This window comes from Equus przewalskii, chromosome 4 (genome assembly GCF_037783145.1).
Source record: "Equus przewalskii isolate Varuska chromosome 4, EquPr2, whole genome shotgun sequence".
In the NCBI taxonomy this organism is placed as follows: domain Eukaryota; kingdom Metazoa; phylum Chordata; class Mammalia; order Perissodactyla; family Equidae; genus Equus; species Equus przewalskii.
Window position 1 is genome coordinate 79,473,582 of NC_091834.1, and position 20,978 is coordinate 79,494,559.

The 20,978-nt window shown below is 36.6% G+C and overlaps 1 protein-coding gene across 5 annotated transcripts in view; it reads right to left on the bottom strand.

The window, feature by feature from the left end:
• The window catches only part of IQUB (IQ motif and ubiquitin domain containing), a 57,108-nt gene that overhangs the window by 9,061 nt on the left and 27,069 nt on the right, over window positions 1-20,978 (bottom strand). For 3 of the 5 annotated variants that reach the window (XM_070616455.1, XM_070616456.1, XM_070616457.1), the window contains 4 exons: window positions 17,217-17,392; window positions 9,262-9,432; window positions 4,414-4,590; window positions 153-401 (listed from right to left, as the gene is read on the bottom strand). In XM_070616455.1, coding sequence (XP_070472556.1) covers window positions 153-401; window positions 4,414-4,590; window positions 9,262-9,432; window positions 17,217-17,392 — 773 coding nt within the window. The remainder of the gene's footprint in view (window positions 1-152; window positions 402-4,413; window positions 4,591-9,261; window positions 9,433-17,216; window positions 17,393-20,978) is intronic. The other 2 variants (XM_070616458.1, XM_070616459.1) reach the window with 1 other exon arrangement.

The following is a 20,978-nucleotide window of genomic DNA, read 5'->3' on the forward strand; positions in this document are numbered from 1 at the left end:
AAACTTAAAATGGCCAGAAAGGAAGCGTCACAAAATACAAGCAGAGAAAAAAGAACCATTATTTTAAAAGGTTTGGGTGGGAAAGCAGGAATTTTGTCTGTAAAATCAGAGGAAAAATTTCATCCTTGATTGGCAACCCTTACTGATCATACCTGCATCAGGAAAGCAATTTTAGAATCATCTTCATAATCAGCTTCTGAATAGTAGAGCCGTTGAAGCAAACATTTGTATTTCAGAAATGACTCCCGTTGTCGAGTCTCGTTGTCAAGGTTAATGCAGTGACGGCAGCGGTATATGCGTTGTGAAGTGGATGATACAGCAAACTCAGTAGAAGGCAAATAGAGCTGGCAACTGTGGCAAAAGTAAATCTTCTTATAAAACTTCATTGGGTCTTGAGGGGCCTTATTAGTTAAAAATTAAAAAAAAAAAGGAAAGAAAGGTATAAAAGTCAGGCCAAATACTACCCAAGAGAAGCTAACCAACAGAACAAATACTAAACAACTTATCGCAGAATGAGATAAAAAGTTCGTTAAGTTCTAAAGTCATATTTTTCCCTTACCTTCCTATTCTATACAAAATTTAAATTTTAAGCAGTATTCCTTTACCTTGCCAAAATATTAAAAATCTCTATTATTCATCAACCTTCAGATACATGTGGTAAAATCACCTAGAAAATTGACTGAAAAGAATTAGTAGGTAGAGGCTTTGGGCTGCAAAGCAGTAAGAAAACTCTCCAAGTGCTTTGGTATTTATTTTTAAGAAGAATTTATATTTTTGGTGCTATGCTACATTAATTATTCTTACAGGCAATAGCTAGCTTCACATATAAATAAAAGTCCACTGAACCAAATGTTGTTCTTATTTCATTCATCTTAACAATAAATTTGGATTGGCTCATGATCAGTTTTCAAAACTTGAAACTTTTCATCATACGGTAGTTCTATTTTTAATTTTTTGAGAAACCTCCATACTGTTTTCCACAATGGTGGTACCAATTAACATTTCCACATAGTGCATAACGATTCCCTTTTTTCCACATCCTCACCAATACTTGCTACCTTTTGTCTTTTTGATAAAAGCCATTCTAACCCTTGTGAGGTGTTATCTTATTGTGGGTGTTTTTGGTAAAGACTGGCACCTGAGCTAACATCTGATACCAATCTTTTTTTAATTTATTTTTCTTCTTCTCCCCCAAACCCCTCAGTACATAATTGTATATTCTAGTTGTAGGTCTTTCTGGTTGTGCTGTGTGGGACACCACCTCAGCATGGCTTGATGAGGGGTGCTACGTTCCCGCCCAGGATCCAAACTGGCAAAACGTTGGACTGCCAAAGTGGAGCACATGAACTTAACCACTGGACCACTGGGCTGGCCCCCTCTCACTGTGGTTTTGATTTGCATTTCCCTGACGATTAGTGATATTGAGCACTTTTTCATGTACATGTTGGCCTTCTGTATGTCTTCTTTTGGAAAATGTTTATTCAGGCCCTTTCCCATTTTTAAATTGGGTTAAAATTGCTTTTGAGTTGTATGAGTTCCTTGTAATTTTTTAGATATTAACCTAACAGATACATGGTTTGCAAGTATTTTCTCCCATTCTGTATACTGTCTTTCATTTTGTTGATTGTTCCCTTTGCTGTGCAGAAGCTTTTTAGTTTGATGCAATCCTCTTTGTCTATTTTTGCCTTTGTTGCCTTTGCTTTTGGTGTCATGACCAAAAACTCCTTGCCAAGACCAATATAAAGAAGCTCTTTCTCTGTTTTTTTCTAGTAGTTTTACAGTTTTAGGTCTTTCATTTAAGTCTTCAATCCCTTTTCAGTTGATTTTTGTATGTAGTGTGAGATAGGGCTCCAATTTCATCTTTTTGCATGTGGCTGTCCAGTTTTCCAAACACCATTTATTGAACAGACTATCCTTTCTCCATTGTATATTCTTGGCTCCTTTGTCAAATATTAGCTGACCATATATGTGTGGGTTTATTTCTAGACTCTCTATTCTGTTCCATTGATCTATGTGTCTCTTTTTATGCCAGTACCATGCTGTTGTGATTACTATGGCTTTGTAATATAGTTTGAAATCAGGAAGCACGATGCCTCTTTGTTCTTCTTTCTAAAGGTTGCTTTGGCTACTCAGGGCCTTCTGTGGTTCCATATAAATTTTAAGTTTTTTTTTTCTATTTCTATGAAAAATGGTATTAGAATTTTGATACGGATTGCATTAAATCTGTAGATCAGTTTGGGTAGTACGGACATTTTAGCAATATTAACTCTTCCAAGAAGATTTCTTAAATACAAAAAAACCCCAAAAAACCACCAAAAGCATGATCCATTTTAAAAATTGATAAGTTTAACTTCATCAAAATCAAAAACTTCTGCTCTATAAAAGATACTGTTAAGAGAATGAAAAGACAAGCCACAGACTGAGAGAAAATATTTGTAAATCATATATCTTAAAAAGGATTTACAGGTTAAACATAAAAAGAATTCTCAAAACTCAATAATGGGAAAATAGCCCAACTAAAAAAAGGGGTAGAGAGTGTGTTGGTAAAAGACAAGTGCAGGCACTTCACCAAAAAGATATATGGATGGTAAAAAAGTGCATGAAAAGATGCTTAATATTATTAGTCATTAGGAAAATGCAGATTAAAATATAATGGGATACTACTACACACCTAACAGAATTCCAAAATTAAAATAAAAACTGACAATACAACGTGACAAAGATTCAGAGCAGCTGGAATTCTCACACATTGCAGATGGGGATGCGACATGGTACAGCCAGTTTGGAAAAAAAGTTTGGCAGTGTCTTACAGAGGTAAATACACATTTATCATATAACTAAACTGTTCCACTTCCAATGTATTTAATGCAAAACAATCAATTTACACAAAAATGCACAATGAAGTGTTTGTAGCAACTTTATTCACAAAAGCCCAAAACTCTAAACAACTCAATGTCCTTCAACCATGAATGCATAAACAAACTCCGGTACATCCAGACCATAAAAATATTTCTCAGTTATAACAACAAACTACTGATACACTCAAGAACGTGGGTGAATCTCAAATGCAATATGCTAAATGAAGACTACATTATGGCCTCAAAAGACTACATACAGAATGATTCCATTTATCTGACATTCTGGGTTAGGTAAAACTATAGAAATAAGACGCAGGTCAGTGTTTGCCAAAGGGTTTGGGAGCCAGGGGAAGGGGTGATTACAAAGTAACGAGAATCTGGGGGAGTTGATAAGACTATTTTTTATCTTGATTGTGCTGTTGGTTACATGACTCTCTGTATGTATCAAAACTCACCAAAAATAGTGAATTTTACCAAAGGTAAATTTAAAAAGTGAATAAAATCGTATAATGTTATGTGAACGTGTAGAATATGAAATTCTATTATACTACTGCAAACATAAGAACTGAATAAGTCTATAGAAAAGGACTAGAGGGTAGCTGGGACAAATGAAATATTGATTTGAATAAGAAATAATATAATGGACAACTTAATATTCTCTTGCAATACAATTAAGTTTAAAAAATTCATTAAAAAAGAAAAAATATAAAAATTAAACAATTTTTATTTTTCTATAAGTTTTGACTAAATACTGAGATTTTGTTTATGTCAAAAAAGCAAAATAGATGCTTAGTCAGCCTCTTAAAAATTATAATTCTAAAAATAATCATTGGAATAAAACACTATTTAGAATTCTTTAGTAAACTTCCCCAAAACTTTACTAAAAATGTTTTAAATAGTTCTGCACAGTGAGAAGGCAATAAGGCGCTTATCTTGACCTTAGAGAGCAAAATCTCCACAGAAGCCTAAGCATGTTGGAGTGGGTGAAGGTAGTTTAGTTCAAATACATGTTACTTTTGAAATTCTCTCAGGATATCTACATGGGTCTGTTGAGTAATAAATATAACCATGTGGTAAGTATCATAAGGGAACACAAATGAGGTGCATGTAGGATCTCAGAATGAAGAGTTTACCTGTCTTTGCGGTCTTGTGAAGGAGAGGACATGTAATTTGAGTCTTAGGAAATGAACAGGAGTTCGCTGGGTAAAGCTAGGGGACAGTATTCCAGATAGAAGCAACAGTACGTGAGTACGTGCAAAAGCACGATGGTGTGAGAGATCATGACACATTCAACATAGTGCAATACTAAACTGAAAATTTGGCTCAGAGATGAGGAAAGAATTCAAGGTTGGAAATACAGACACAGAAAAAGTTAAGTGAGTAAGTTTAATTTATCAACATAAAAAATAATCATTCAAAGGAGATTTCCACCAATAAGATGGTCTTCCACTTGGACCCCAAGTAAAGTATTAAAAGAAAATATGAATATACTTCAATTTACTATAGCACATACTAGAATTTTGAGAAAGAAGTTCGAGAAAAAAAAGTAGAGTACCTTAAGGTGTCTTGCAACTTCTGGATTAAACAGAGGCGTTTTGATGTAATGAAAAAAGAGTGTTGCAATTCTTTTCCTGAGTCCTTCAAGGTTTTGATGTTTGACTCCTCTCATCATAAGGTCAACCTCTCTGTCAATCAATTCTAAAATTTCCTGAGTCAGTTTACAGTCATGTTCCTATATAAAATACAAAAATATTCAGTATAGAATTTTAAAAATTACTAAGTTTGGGGGCCAGACCCATGGCTGAGTGGTTAAGTTCATGCGCTCCGCTTTGGCAGCCCAGGGTTTCACCAGTTTGGATCCTTGGCATGGACCTAGCACTGCTCATCAAGCCATGGTGAGGCAGAATCCCACATAGCAGAGCCAGAAGGACCCATAACTAGAAGAAGTAAGTATACAATGGGGGGGGGGGGGGGGGTGGGATTTAGGGAGAAAAAAAAAGGAAGATTGGCAACAGATGTTAGCTCAGGGACAATCTTTAAAAAAAAAAAAACTACTAAGTTAGTTTTTTAAATTATCACCCAAACAAACTGAAAACTAGACTCCAGCATAAATGAAACATCACTGATAGGAGTAAAAATTGGCAAAACTAACTTGGAAAAAAATTAGATTTATCTAGTAATTGTCTAGTACAGTTTGAGATATGCATAGTCTACAACCCAGCCATTCTATGCTTAAGTGCTTTATAGAAATGTGCACGTGGAGTCATTGTTCACATAGCCCCAAATCAGAAACAACCGAATATCCATAAATGAGTTGATTACACAAATAAGTGATGGCTTATGCAAACATAGGAATATTATCTAATGTATGGAAATGAATGAACTACAGCTACACACAATAACAAGCTTAAATCTTACAAATTACTGTTGGGCAAAAGAAGCAAGGCACCAAAATAATACATACAGTATCATTCCATTTAAATGAAATCCAAAATAAGCAACACTACGCCATATTATTTAGAATGTGTACAGAGGTGGTACACTACGAAGAAAACTCAAGGAAATGACTACCATGAAAGTCAGTATGGTAGTTCCAGGGGAGGAGAGGGCGAATTGCCATTACGAAGTGGGACACCAGCAATGTTCGCAATATCCTGTTTGGGGGCCAAAGGGTGGTTACGTGGTTGGTAGCTTTGTATTTACTAAACTGCACATATATATTTTATATATATTTTCTGCATGTTTATATAATTCACAATAATTTTTAATAAAGTAGCAGAAACAAGTGTGGTTGAATAAGAAAGCCCAGGTAAGAGCTAGGTTATTAAGGTAAAAGGATTTATAAGTAACAAAATAGAAGTTACTATAACTGCCCAACAGAAGACCACAACAAACACAGTTTGAATGAAAGAGTCAGAAGGTAAAGTCAGTCACTAAAATAATGCTCTTCTGTACTTTTTAATACATACTTGTTATAGCTAATTCAAGAGTCTGCATCAGTGGTCCTTGACCCCGAAGGCAAATAAGAAGGACATGAGGGAGATTTTAACATTGCCCTCACAGTTGAGGATCTAATTTAAATGCTCTGAAATGGGGCCTAGAAAACATTCCTCTACATTTATTTTCATATTCTCTCTCTCTCACCCTGTATGTCTGTCTGTCTGTCTCTCTTTCAAGCTCTCTAGATAATTCTACCTGTACTCAGGTTTAAGATTCTCTAGTCTGTATTATTAATTGTCATCAAAATGATATCTCTTATTTATTGAGGGCTCCCTGTTTGTAAGCACTGAGACATATAGATTATATATTTTAATTTATATTTTATATATACTTATACATGTACGTATATACACATACATATATATTTATACCCTCAAAGCAACTAATTTTACAAATGGTGAAACTGCTTTTCAGAAATATTAAATAACTTATCTAAGGTTGCACAGCCATAAATGAATAGAGCCAGAATTTGAGTAATGCTTAAAGGCCTTATCTCCTATCAAAGTATTGTTAAATAAATGTACATGTGACTATATTAGGTTAAACATATTGTTTAAGATATGCACAATTTATCTTTTATGAGCCATCCTTTGGCTTTTAAATTAACCACCTAGTGGTCCTAATTATGTCAGGTAAGAGCATTTCTACTGTATTCCCTACCTGCACTCTCTTTTTTCCAATCTGCTCTTTTTACTGCCCTCTACAGATACCAAGTTTACTTCCTACCTCTGGATCTACGGCTTCTCCCTCTTCCTATCTATCTTTATCTTCCAAGGCTAGTTACCACACAAATACCTTTGAAGAGGTAGTCCAGAACAAAGGCAGTCAATGCCTCTGTTCTCAAGATAGGCAGAAATGTGCGAGACCTATGGAGACTCACCTCTCAACAAGAACCATTTACTCAACTATTTAATATGCCTTAAGAATTTTGTGTGTCTTGTCTTGTTTCTTCTCGACAGAAGAACTTAGGAGGCAAAGAACCCACATGAAGTATCTAATAGCTATACTTGAGAAATTCTTAGATTGAAATCACATGGCTCACTTAGATGGATCTAAATATGGCTGACATTTTTTCAGTTGTTATTTATAGTGAACCACTGATTATCATTTGAATATTTATACCTATATGCTCTGGCAATTTGGGTCTACTGATGATCAAAACAGACTGACCATGCAGAGTTACCCAATCCATTGCCTATGTACAAGCTTTGAAATAGTTCATACAAATGACAGCTCAGAGACAACTTATATCTCTATGCCATAAACTGAAGGAGGCATCTGGTAACTATCTTATAAATTTAGAGAATTCAAAGTCATTTTTCAGAAGCCAAATATTTTTAGATGAAATACTGATTTAATTTATTTATATTGACAATTACAAATACTCGATGTTACCTTCAATTTGAGCTATAAAACACAAGAGTTTTACCAACGGCCCTAATGGTACTTAGGTTTTCCCCTTTCATTAGGAATATAGAAAACAAATCCATTGTAGCGAATCCTGTGACATGGTGCCCAGACTACCCCTGCTTCAGAACTGAAGCACGAGGTCTCCTAGCTGCTGATAGGGTTGGCAGCTGGCAACTGTCAGCTGAGCCTCTCTCTGGATTGCCGTCAGCTGAAGAAAGCTATCTTGGCTGAAAATTGCTGGTATGTGGGAACAAAAAATAAATGGAGTCCTGATCCAGGTCCAGCTCACAATATGTCCACTGGGTTCTCAGATCCACCCAGTACTCATTTTCCTGGTCCTTGAACATATCATTGGAATGGAATACCTGGTAGTCGACGCAAGCCCCTTACCCTTGATTTCTTGATCCGTGGGGTAAGAGCTAACATGATGTGGAAGACCAACTTGAAGCCCCTGAAACTGCCCTACTCTGGAAACCAAGGTGGCGGAAGTAGAAATGGACCCATTTATTACTTGGGGAATTTCTGCATCCTGTCCCTGCAACTCTGGGCCCTTCAAGTTCAGAGGTCCTAATTCCTGGAGGGAAAATGCTTCTACCAGAGGATAGAGCAAGAGTCCTATTAAATTTTAAGCTACAGCTAATGCCTGGGCTCCTTAGGCCAAAAGACCTGGGGCTAAGGGAAGTGTCATATGCCTGTAGAGTTAATTGACCCTGATCTCTGAAAGGCAGTAGGGCTGTTACTACCGAATGGAGACAGGGAAGAATATGTTTGGCACCAAGATAATGGGAATTTCTTGCTATATTCTTGCCCAATTTTGACAGTAAATGGAAGTCTAGTAGCCTCAGCCTGAGAAGAGCATAGTGATCAGTGGTCCAGACCTCTCAAGGGGTGGGTCATCCCTACAGGTGAGGGTGAGGAAATCTAAAATGGGTAGGAGAGGAAAGAGAATGAGTATCGTTGCAGCCTTAAAAAACAGTGACAACATTAGAGGGCTGTAGTTATTTCACCAACCTTGCACTTGTAATTTTCCCCAGGACAAAAGAGCCTATCCAAATCTGGAGGAGCTGCTCTCAAACCTCAGAATATGAAGCTAGTGGGTCCAAGCAGCAGTATGTGTCATGTACGCTGTGTCCAGACGGGAAGTACTCATTCTCCCACTCCTGTGCACTGTTGGCTGACACTCTCAACTCAGTCCCTTTCTGAGAACTGCTTTGTGGTAAAGAGAGATGCCTCACCCAAAGTCACACCTCCTTCCCAGGGGGCAGCCCACAACCAATAAATGGTCAGTGTGGGAGTAAAATCTCCTGGCCCCTTGCCTCAATTCAGGACAACTCAAAAGGGCCTTCCCAGTTTCAGAGATCCCTGTGAGATTGGCTGAAATCATTGATGAGTTACATTTCTCCATCTGACCAAGCCTGTTATCTATTTCCTCACAGGTGTACTCTCCGATAAACTCCTGCACACTAATTTCCATCTCAGACGCTGCGTCTTGGGAACTTGACCTGGGACACCCATTTCATTTTCATTAAAAGCAGGACTAAAAACAGAAAATCAATAATGAATGAGAAAAAAAGACAAAAATACGTACACTGATGCTGCTTTAAAACTGCTAAAAATAAAATTTTCATTGAAAAGTGTCAGAGTATATAGGCAATAGGTACTGTTTTATTGAACTGAGCTGAGTATTAATCTTATGCTATATATTTGCACCCATTGCATAGAAGGGATATATTTGCATTTAGAATATTCATTGTGCTATAGTTTCATTTACTATGTGTCGTAATATATAGTTAGAGAAATTTTTGATAAATATTAATGCATAAACCACATCCTCCCAAAATTATACCAAAATAACATAGTTGTTGACAAAATAAAATTCATATATATAAAAATTTATCTTTATAATGGCTTAATACAAAACATCTTGCTGATTTTAGTATTCAGTTTCTTTTATTGATAGTGATACCCCCAAGCTAAGAGAAAGTTAACATACCTTCACAGTGTGTTTAAGTGTCAAGAGTACATCCAGCCTCTCATCTTGAGAGATACTTTTCAGCATAATGCATTTATAGATGTTCTGCAGTTCTCGGGCTCTGATGGTAAACTGTGTATCCATTTCCATCATTTTGCCATCAAATGTTCTCCACATCTTTGGAGCTGAACACTTAAAAATAACATTATGTTTACAATTATCAGTTAATTAAAGGCTAAAAAATAATTTTGTTCCTTCTACTAAAAGTTAACCTTAATAGCATGTGCTTTGTGAATAAAAGTATCACTAAAACTTAAGAAAATTCATTGAAGAATTTGTAGACCATGGGAAAGTAAAACATTTTAGAGAAAAATCTGAGAGAGTTGTTCAGGTTGCAGAAGTGCAAACACTTCTACAAGATTCAGAATTTTCTACTAATTTGTACTAACTAGTATGTTGAATGGCTCGATGGGTATATAGAGTAACTCATTACCTGCCTGGCAAAAAGCATTAGCATTAGAATGCTAAAAAAAAATTATCTGCTTGGTTTAATTATATTCAGTTGTATAAATGTGTCTTGATCATGCCTTGCCAATGGAAGACAATCTGTGTAGACCAATTGTTACAATTCTCAATGTATTAGAGCTAAACGTAGCAGAAAGAACCTCTGTGAGATATGGCTTTGTTTCCTCTAAAGATAAATCTACAGCAAGTTCACAGTTCTTCACAAAGCAGATGTCCACAGCGACATTTATGGCACTCGCAACAATTTAAATCTTAGATTTGATATAATTTAAAGTTTAGATAGAAGTCCATGTATTTGAACAAGTCATCAGGAATATCGACTAGCCAAATAGAGAAATAACATAAAGCTGTATTTAGTATGACAGCATTATGAGGAATTTTTAGTTATAGCGTCAATTTACCTTTAATTTTTTTATGTTTCATATTAGCTAAATTACATTGAGAACTACAAAGTTATCTTCTAAAAACAACTGTTTAATATATTTTCAAAGTAATGGTACCATTTTCTGATCAAAGCCAAAATGCATGTTGTTCAGAGTTAGGAATCTTCATTAGAAACTTTAGATTCTCAGTTTTAGGTTTTTTGTTTGTTTGTTTGTTTTTTAAAGATTTTATTTTTTTTCCTTTTTCTCCCCAAAGCCCCCCGGTACATAGTTGTATATTCTCCGTTGTGGGTCCTTCCAGTTGTGGCATGTGGGACGCTGCCTCAGCGCGGTTCGATGAGCAGTGCCATGTCCGCGCCCAGGATTCGAACCAACGAAACACTGGGCCGCCTGCAGCGGAGCGCGCGAACTTAACCGCTCGGCCACGGGGCCAGCCCCTCAGTTTTAGTTTTAATCCAACAAATGAGAAGCTGTAGCCCCATAATTAATTTAAATTTTTAGAGCATAAATCTAATATTAAATAATGTATTGTTAATTAGCTGTCTGATAGAATTAGGTAAAATTTGTTAAGGATTGTAAAAGGGAAATAGCTCAATAATAAAATATTTTATCATTTAATTATTATCATTTAGAAATAGAAAAATATTGTTTTAAATGGATACAGCCTTGTTTGGGGTAGGCATCAGAGTGCTTTGAAGTTTAATGCTTGTTTCAAAGCTCTTTTTAAAAGTTTTAAGGAATAAGCAATCTTAGGCTAAGTTTCATACTGCAATTTTCTAAAGTCTAACTAGTGTCTCAATCTTTGCATGAAATTTTCCTCAGGGTAGCTCTATTAAATGTAATTTCTTTTCTTCCAGTAATATGGACAATACCTTTTGTTCTGCAGGCTGGTAGCTTATTTCATTTGTAATAATCCAAGTATAATAACCTTTTAATGAAATGCCTAGTTCACCTACTTAATTGTATTTTTTCCAGCTGATGGACTGAGTTAACTCCACCTTCCCTCCAAGTCTTTAGCCTCATCTAATATAGTATGATACAGCAGTATCTTAGATTTTTCCAAATATATTCATCATCCCAAACCTTCCCATCCTTCAATTTTTAACTCAAACCCTACCTTCTCCATAAAGATTCCTAACTACTATGGTTTGAACCAATGAAATCACTAGTATCTGAAATCCTAGTGTACTTATAAACACACACATACACACAAACAAGTATGTTGTGTTTCCATTTCAATCACTCAGGACAATGAAATTGGAATCCAAATTGTTCTATAATTATTTTATGTTTCTCAATTCTATTTCTCCCAAAAGATTATAAGAAATAGATTTCTCATGTAGTTCTGTCTATCTCACAGGGTCTACAATACTCATTCATTCAGTCAACAGATATTTATTGTGTTTACTACATATTAGTCAGTGTGCTAGGTACTGAGTAGATAAAATACTATCTTGATTTCGAGAACTCTCAAATCTAATGGAATATAAAGATAAGAAAATAAATAATTAAAATAAAGGATGATTATGCTTGATGATTGTAAGTAAAGAGGTAACTACAGGTTGCTATGAAGCACTTAACTGGTGAAAAGAAAATAGTATCTAAGATAAAACCTGAAGAATAACTAGGTGTTAGCCGGATTAAAGGGAACTGAGTTATAGAATCAAGGAATCCTAGATTTGAAGTTCAAGTTCCCCAGTGTTGGCACTGATAAGATAGAAAAAATCTATTTGGCAAGGCTTTTTTATACTTGGATGTATTTCTACCAACACTGATAACTTGGTCTTCAAGTCTGGCTTCTTTGATTTCAGGCCTTAAGGCGTTTTTTACTCTGATGCAGGAAAATGTCAGCTTTGCTTATTTCTCTTTCCTATTTCCTTTTTTCTTTGAACGCCTTGGCTATAATAAGAGACGTACAACAATCAAGTTCTTAAATTGCTTCAGAAAACAGGAGCGTAATAAATTCCATTTAGCTGCCAACAAATGAGATAGCACAGACTCTGGAGCAGAGAAACAGAACAGCAGGAAGACACATTTCACTGAAGGGAAGGTGGAGAGATAACAAAAACCTTGAGAGTAGCAGCAGGCTTCCACAAAAGAGAAGAAATGTGCACTGTGAGAGGAAGTCTTTTCTTCCTCCTAAATTAATACTCAAGTCCCAAAGAACATAAACTAAGAATAACCCTAACCCCCTAAAAGCGACTGGGTAGTGATCAATTTTTCTTTTACACAGTGAAGGGGTTTTGTTCATCCACAGATGACACCCCTGTGGACCCTTGAGCTCAGAGAAAGGCAAGCATGGGCCACATTTTTCTATGCCATTAGCTGTTGGCCACCGGAATATGGGACAGAAAGAAAACATTTAAATGACACAGCTAACATAGATTGCAGTATTTTAGCTTGTGATTGTGAGAAGTGTATGAATCAAAGAAATAAATGGCCTTGACTCTAGGGAAAACCTTTTGCAGAAATTCAAACGGTCTCTTTATACAGTTTGGGTTAAGAGCACTCAAGCCACATCAGAAACTGGCTGATGATTGTTTATTCAGATTTCTCGACTTGAATTTCTTCACCTCTGTCAACTTGTGAGTTTTAAACATTTGATAACCTGTGGAGGTCAATGTTTGATGTGTTAAAATTACAATTTATCTAACTAAAGCTTTAAAAAAAATCTTGAGATTAAGCTCTTAGTGGAGAATGAAAGCTTAGTATGGAGTCCTTAATAATTGATTGGTTCAATGCCTTGATTAGACTAATTTAAAATCATATCATTCATTACTCAGAGAAACTCTATATTCAGGATAAGAAGATAAAAAATAAAACATTAGTTCAATGAACCACATAATATTTAGATTCAATGATGTGAAACTAAAATCAAAACATAAAATTTTATTCTCCAAAGTCATTTCCAGTTAACAGAAAGGAAATATTCTCTTTTCATATCTATATGCTATGGTGCTAAATGCAGATCTTGAAATCTGCATTATGGCTCTGGTTGTTAGTTTTGACATTTGAAGAAACTCTGATCTTTTCTGGCTTCAGGGGTTAATTATAAGCTATTTTTTTCTTAGCAATCAAAACAACTGAAGAACAGTAAGTTACATCAAGTTTTATGAAATCAACACTGACTGCTCTTGAATACGAGACACAATACTAGGCATAGGGGGGTGGAGGGAGAGTGGGCAGGCATAAAGAGGAATACACATTGTACAAGTATCTACAACGAAAGATTAACTGTAAAATGTATCTTAATTGTTTTCTATGATGTTTAATTTGGCATCATATACAAAAAGAAGATTAAAATGATTTTGTATTAGAATAACAAAGATTTTATAATTTACTATAACAGGTAAAAGCAGGCCAAAAGTCACTATTATTCAATATTTTTAAAGACTGGACTAATTAGGCCATGTAATGGACCAGGGATTGACATCAAGTATAGTTGTTCCATTCTGTGGTTGTGTTTTTCTTGCCCTATACAACCCTTTGGTCAAAACTGAGGTAAAATTCCCTTGTATCAGCTAAAATGTCTATTTCCTCTAAATCTCAGCCGTGGGATTGGTGAGATTAACTGGTTTATCACCTGGGGTGACTGTGGGTTTAGAACTCCAGTTCTAAGATCTATGACCCACAAAAAGCCTTTCCATTGATTTCTACAAGTTCTTGTGGCTAATGTTTTCCATCCTTCCTTCAACCTTCTGGTCTTGCAACTTGTGTGCTTCCCTGAGTCAGTCTAGATATTAAGGCCTGATCATTTCCCTTGTTTCCTCTCCTCTTAGCAAAAAGAAATCATCTTGCACTTAATACTTCATTTATTTAGTAATCTAACTAAAGAAGTCACAAGAAGCCATGTTGTACCCCATTGCCTTCCAATTGTCTCTTCACCCTACTTTCTTTTTCTCCTGGCAATACTCAAATACCTCCATTTTCAGGGCCAGGCTGGTGGTGCAGTGGTTAAGTTCTCTTGTTCCACTTTGGGGGCCTGGGGTCCCTCAGTCCAGATCCCAGGTGCAGACGGACACACCACTTGTCAAGCCATGCTGTGGCAGGCATCCCACGTATCAAGTAGAGGAAGACGGGCATGGATGTTAGCTCAAGGCCAGTCTTCCTCAGCAAAAAGAGGAGGATTGGCAGCAGATGTTAGTTCAGGGCTAATCTTCCTCAAAAACAAACCCAAAAAACCTCCATTTTTCTGGCACAGAGCAATTCTTCCTACACTCAGGATCCTTCAGGGTTTCAGATTCTACCCCAAAATCAAAATCAAATTATCAAAATATTTACAAAAAACAAAAACAAAAAATAGATCTTCCTTCCTATAGGAATCCTGATGAACAAAATTTCCCCACCTCATTTTTTGGGGTAAAATTTAAAGCCCTCTTAGAATGTTGTACTTCATGAGAAAGAGTAATGGTTGTCCACCACTCCAGAGTCATTATTATATGTTGGGACTTGATAAAATTTTGCACTCTTCGTAATTCAAAAAATGTTTAGAGATAATGCTAGACATGAGGCCTGGTGGGAGGGTGTAAAGTCATAAAGAAGAAGAGACAGTGTATAAGTATTTACCACAAGAATTTAAAATAGTTTACAGGAAACAAAACAGCAGAGAAAGCACAAGTGGGAAATCCTGTAGAAGGTGCAGCCTCATTAGTAAGGACGGGTGGGTACCAACCATCTTCCCTGTCCCTTGGTGCCTCAGAGGCCTCCAGCTCCTTCAAACACTCTTACGCCCTGGGTCCATGTTGTCCTCTGGTAAGGTTAACAATCAGACACATAAGGAACACAGTTCCCAGTGGTAAAGCTGGATTCAAGATAAAGTAACTTGCTAAAGAAATAAATTTAGTTCAAAATCCGACTCTGGAGAAGTAGGAGTATTATCGCTTCTATACAGTAGACTCATCTTTCCTAGAATGAAGATATTCAAGAATTTGAAATGATAGTATCTACATTGCATAATTTCTTGTTAATACATGAAATATAAAATTACACAACAATTATTTCTGCCACTTATTTTTCCTCCCTGCCTCCTTCCACAAGCATTTATTGATACTCTGTGTTAAGCACCATGTGAGGACATGAGAATACAGAGACAAAAGACAGCTCTTGCCTTCAGAAGCTCAGAATCTGGGAAGGATTCAGACATGTAAACAGACATAATAAAACTTGACCACTCAATATTAAGACAGATGTGAATCAGAGTCTCATGAAAGCATGTAGTACAGGCTAAAGTAGCAGCATTAGCAGATCTTTTCTGGAAGAAGAGGCATCTGAGCTTGTTTTGAAGGATGCATAGCTGGCTACTGAGGAAGGAAGGAAAGGAAGTTTCACGGGGAGACAACACCAGATGCAAAAGCATTAAGAGCACGTGGTCTTTCTGAGGATGTGTACGTAACTGAGCATGGCTAGAGCAGTGCGGCTGCAGTGAGTGAGGAGAGACAACAGTGGGATGGGTGAGGAGTGCTGAGAATCGATTATGAAAATCCTTGTTCCCTGAGGGCAGCGAGGAGAGGCACGGGCAGAGTTATGTTTAATGAGGTCACTATGGCTGCAGTGTGGATGATGAAGGACGGAACTGAGAAGTGAGACAGGAGGCCAAGAGCCTAATTTGGAGACATAAAGTAATCCAAATGAGGAGGAAAGCCAGTTCAATTAAACTAGTGTCAAGTTCACACGCACAAGACAAGACTTGTCTCATGACAGGGAGATAGGGAGATACGGAAGGAAGAGAGAGGAGCTGCCCCATAGCATCTCCTCGGAAGCCTCCCATCCTTTTGCATTTCAGCAGGATCACAAGGCATTGCACCAAGACTTCGATTAGCTGCAGTTCAAGTCTTTGCCTACATGGCCTATTTGGATACATGTAAGGTCATCAGGGTGCCATGGCAGAGCCATTTCCCTAAGCAGTGGGAGTGAGTTTGGAAATAACAAAGTAAAGAATTGAGGAAACTATTAAAGTAATAGAACAAACAGGATGGGCGCTGGACGGGATGTCAAGAAAAATGCCCAGATTTCTGCCTGAAGCAACTGAATAGATGATGAAACATTCATGGAGATAAATTATGTGAGTGCTACAGAATAGGATCAGTGTGGAGGAAAGGGGTGAAGGAATGGTGAGATTATATGACTTGGGAGTTGACATGTCAACTTGAGGTGAATTCTTGGGACATCCAAAGCGCAATGGCAGTAAGCAATCAGAGATGTGATTCGGAAGCTCCTAAGAAAGGTCTGGTCTGGAACTGAAGGAAGTACCAGGATACAGATAGTAGTTAAAGCCACAGGAAAAACTGAGATCAACCAGGAGTAAGTAAGCTAAGAGAAAGGCATTTATAGTATCCAAAAAATATGGTTTTTAAGAAGGAATGTTCTCAAATAAAAATCATACATCTAGATCACTATATGCGAATATCTTGCACTCCATTCCTCTTCTTCTTGCGGCTGGATTGGCTTTTAATTGTTTGGAAAGATCAGGTTTATAAAAGGAAATTGGTCACTATGGAAACAGACTATTCAATATCAAGCAGGCAGTTTCACCACGAAAAGGTAATTACTTTAGTTTTTCCCTTAATTGCATGTTTTCAATAATCATATATCCTTTTGGTCAGAAATTTCCAATCAGTTAATGACCTGGTGAGCAAAGGCAAAAACACCAGTCTGCAGCTATTTTCCCTAGGTCGTTTACTATGGGGACACCCTAAACTCAGACATTTTGTGACTTCACTACTCCATTTTATCAGGGTGTGCGATTCATCTGATTTCTATAGTCAGCCTAAATCTAAATGAACAGAGTCACAAGCAAAGTGTCTCCGTTTTTCCCTTCATGGTCAAATCCTTTTTGTTAAGAACATGTTAATCTCACGTTACTTGTCAATCATTATTCTAGGCTGGAGTTAAAATCTAAAGCTGTATCAAAAGAAAGAAAAAAATAAATAGAATTTAAAGAAATATGTCACCAAAATGCTAAATAAAATTCAAGCAAATTCTTAAAATGTAAGTCTCTTCTTTAGTTCATTACCTTACATTTTTAAACTCAGGATACATTCACATTTAAATAATTGTTACTTCACTAACCTTATCCAAAAAAGCTTGTATTAATGCTTCCTGGTTCGCCATATAAGCGACGTATCTATGTCTCCCAATGGAAGCAATTATCTGGGTCTCTTTTTCCAGAAGTTCACACAAAGCAGCTTTCCTTTCAGCTCCAGTGAAAGACTGGTTAATATGTGCAAGTTCTTCTCGCTGCCAGACTGGAGGAATAGCATGAAAGACTCTTGAGTTTTCAAAATCTCACATCTTTACAGAGCATTTTTACCATCACATCCTGACAAGCAATATTTTATTTTTGTATCAGTTTAAATAAAATTATACCTGAATAGAATCATTCATATTGTACATCTGATATACGAAAAAACAGGATGAAATAGAAGCTGAGAGACTTAAAGCAATAAAAGTAGTCAAACAAGCAGAAGCCAAAAGAAATCAGTACAGATAATGTCAAATTATGCCTCTAAGCAAGCACACTTACTCTTCAGTATTGAAAAAAACATGGCTTGGGTTTGCGGCCATGAATGTGTACTGCTCAGATCTCCCTTCCAGAGAGTACCTGTTGTGAGGAGTACAGGTAGCTAGCTGTACAGGTACAGCACTTCGGATCTGCTGCCACTTTGGAGCAGAGACCACATTCCCCTCAAAGCTCTCAGTCAATGCCTGAGAACCATGGGGGATTCAGGGCCTGGTTCCCAACAACATCTGTCCAACAGCGGTCTCTTCTGTGGTCAATCGTTGCCTCTGAGCTGACCACTGGGCTGCCTTAGACTTCCTCAGATCTGTGTCTGTTTGAGGCTCTCTATCTTTCATCCTCTCCTTCCCTCTCTCAACTTTCTCAGGTATGAAACAACACCTCAACCTGAAGACTTTCCTCACCTTTCCCTGCTCTCTCTCCCCTTTATCTTTCACTCCAACTCCATCTTGTTGTCTGCTTCCCCCAGGACCCGAACTGACACAGTTTGATGTAGAATTGTTGACTTCAATTGGCTCCTTCATTACCAGCATTGAGGTACCATTTTCAATTTCTTTACAAAACCCTAAGTTATAGCAGCAACTGTTATAAAGTAATTGCATTTACTATACTCTTTACTCAAACCAATGAATTGTTAAAATAATATTTGTAATACTTTAAAGTGTTAGTTACTATCAACAAAAAATAAATTGCATGAAACACATCCTGAGACCAAACCATACAATGCTAAAGAGCAGTATTTTAATAAACTCATTTTATCTAAACAGTAATCCCACATTCTCAAAATGAACCTTCATCAGAAAATATGGATTACTAGGTCCTATCCCAAACTTAAATAAGTCAAAATTTCTGGGCTCAGATATATGCATTTTAACAAGTGTTCCACTCAAGTCTTACACACACAAAATTTGGGAAAGAAAACTGTTTTAAATCTCACATTTCAAAAATGTCAAATGTATTCACATTAACAGAAGCACAGTGTTGGAAAGAACCTTAGAAATTAAATAGTTCAATACTCATCCCCCATTTAAGACAGTATCCTCCCCTCAGCCGCTTGAACAGTTTAATTTGCCCTCCCTGGTCCTGGTACCAGCCTGTGAGGCACATAGTCTATTCTTTGGACCACACGGCATCCCTTTGAGTATCTGAAGACAGCTGTCACATTCCACTTAGGCTTTCTCTTTTCCAGACATGAACACTTTCTTTTCTTAAATCACACATCATTTGACATAATTTCATGTTCAATCCAGGTGAAGCTCCTCTGGTTTATCACAGTACCTCTTTAACATGTGGCAACCAAATTTCTGACAAGATGGAGGTTTATACACAGGCTGCTAAGCCCTCTCTCCTAAATGCCTATGGAAATGATACAAGCAACATAAGATGCTGGAGGGGAGGGAGAGACCTGAATCAGTGCTGGAAATCAGAGAGGGGTGTGGTTCACACGGTAGAAACCTTGGGGGAATTTCTTCAAGCTATCCCGCAGGTACTGCTGGGAGACACTGTCAGAGGTACAAACGTCATCCCCCAAACTGCTGCTGTTCTGTCTCAGAAAGTGGAGGCTGGAGCAGAGGAGGCAATAACCCTTAATTCAATGACTCAGAGCTAGAGAAAGGGGAAGCTATGAACCCACTTGATAATGTATACCATGTGTAAGAAAGTCTTTGAAAAACTTTATGAAGGATGCCTATATTTCAGATCACTACAGAAAATAGTAATAATCATAACTGTTTATGCAAAAAAAAATCAAAAGCTGAAAGCATAAAGCAAGATGAGAGAAGCAAAATCAAGTATAATAATTATATCTTAAAATATGAAATGGTTAAATTTTTCTGCTGAAAATAAAGTAGAATAATTTTTAAAAATCTAATGACATGATGTTTTTGGGAGGCACACTTAAAACAAAGTGACACCAAAGGTTAAAGGTTAAACATAAAAGGTTGGCAGATATGAACAAAAAAGAAAGCACAAGCAGCAATATTAATATATAGAAAATAGAGGGGGAAACATTCAAAATTCACTCCTTCAAGTAGATGATTTTATGATGAAAGGTATGACTCTCACGAACGTTTATACACAAAAACACATCCCATGAAACTATACAGAGCAAAACGTCTATCAGCTGCAAACACTGCTGTGGTGAGTATATTTTATATTATATAAACATAAAGGAAATACAAATGAGTTACTCTACAACAGCGTCAAATAAAGAAATATTAAAAGCATAAAAAATATTTGAACAATATGCTTAACAAATTTAAATTAATTAATACACATCAAGCTCTGCACACCAAATGCTGAAAATATGCCTTATTTTTAAAGATCTATGAAGCCTATATATAAATTTATATAAATTCTAGGAGTAGGAATGGAAGGAAACACAAAATCCCCAATTCAGAAATGCTGAAAATTGCATTTTTTGACCACAGTACAATTAAACTAGAATTCATAGCAAAAGTTTAAAAAGAAATATTCCCAATTCCTCGGAAATGTAAGAAATACTATCAAAAATAACATTTTAAACAAGTAAAAAGAATGTCCACTATTAAGGAAAGAAAAAAATATTACATATCAAAATGCATGGGATGCAACAAAAATTGGAGTAAGGTAAATAAATAAACCTCATAAATAAACCTCAAATTCAAATCAGGTACCTGTGAAAAGTGTGTGGGAAGGCAGTTATAAAAAGCTGTAATGCGTGCGACAGTTAATCATAAGCCTTCTCTGGAAAGTCATGGCTTCTGTGTATCTCTCCCTTTCTCCATGATGATTTAAAGATAACTGAGAGTGGTTGTGAAAATTACTTTGATACCCCGGTATACACATCCGGACAGGGAAACTGAACTCATTTAAGCCATGTTTGTTCCAGTTCTTCATAGAAAAGAGAAGCAAAACAGAGGGCGAAACAGTGACCTACTGTTCTTTATTCGAACAAATAGTTCAAAAAGTCACTTTAGTCTCTGACACTTATCATAAGCTTCAGTTCATTCCAGGTTTTCGGTGCCTTTCACATGTAGCAACCTTGGTTTTGAATTTGCAGAGTATCTCCTATAATTGCAATTCCTAGCAAACACAGGAATCAGGAGCAGCTAGACAAAACTGAGTTTATATCTGATTTGATAGTTTCCAGAACTATACAGAGAAGACATTGAGGAAAACAAGAGAGATTCTGTCCTCTTTCATAAAACATACGTTCCCCAGGGATGACAATTAAAAACAAACAAAATCTGGGGTACTGTATTAGTCTGCTACAGCTGCCGGAACCAAGTACCACAGACTGGGCGGCTTAAACAACAGAAATGTATTTCCTTCTA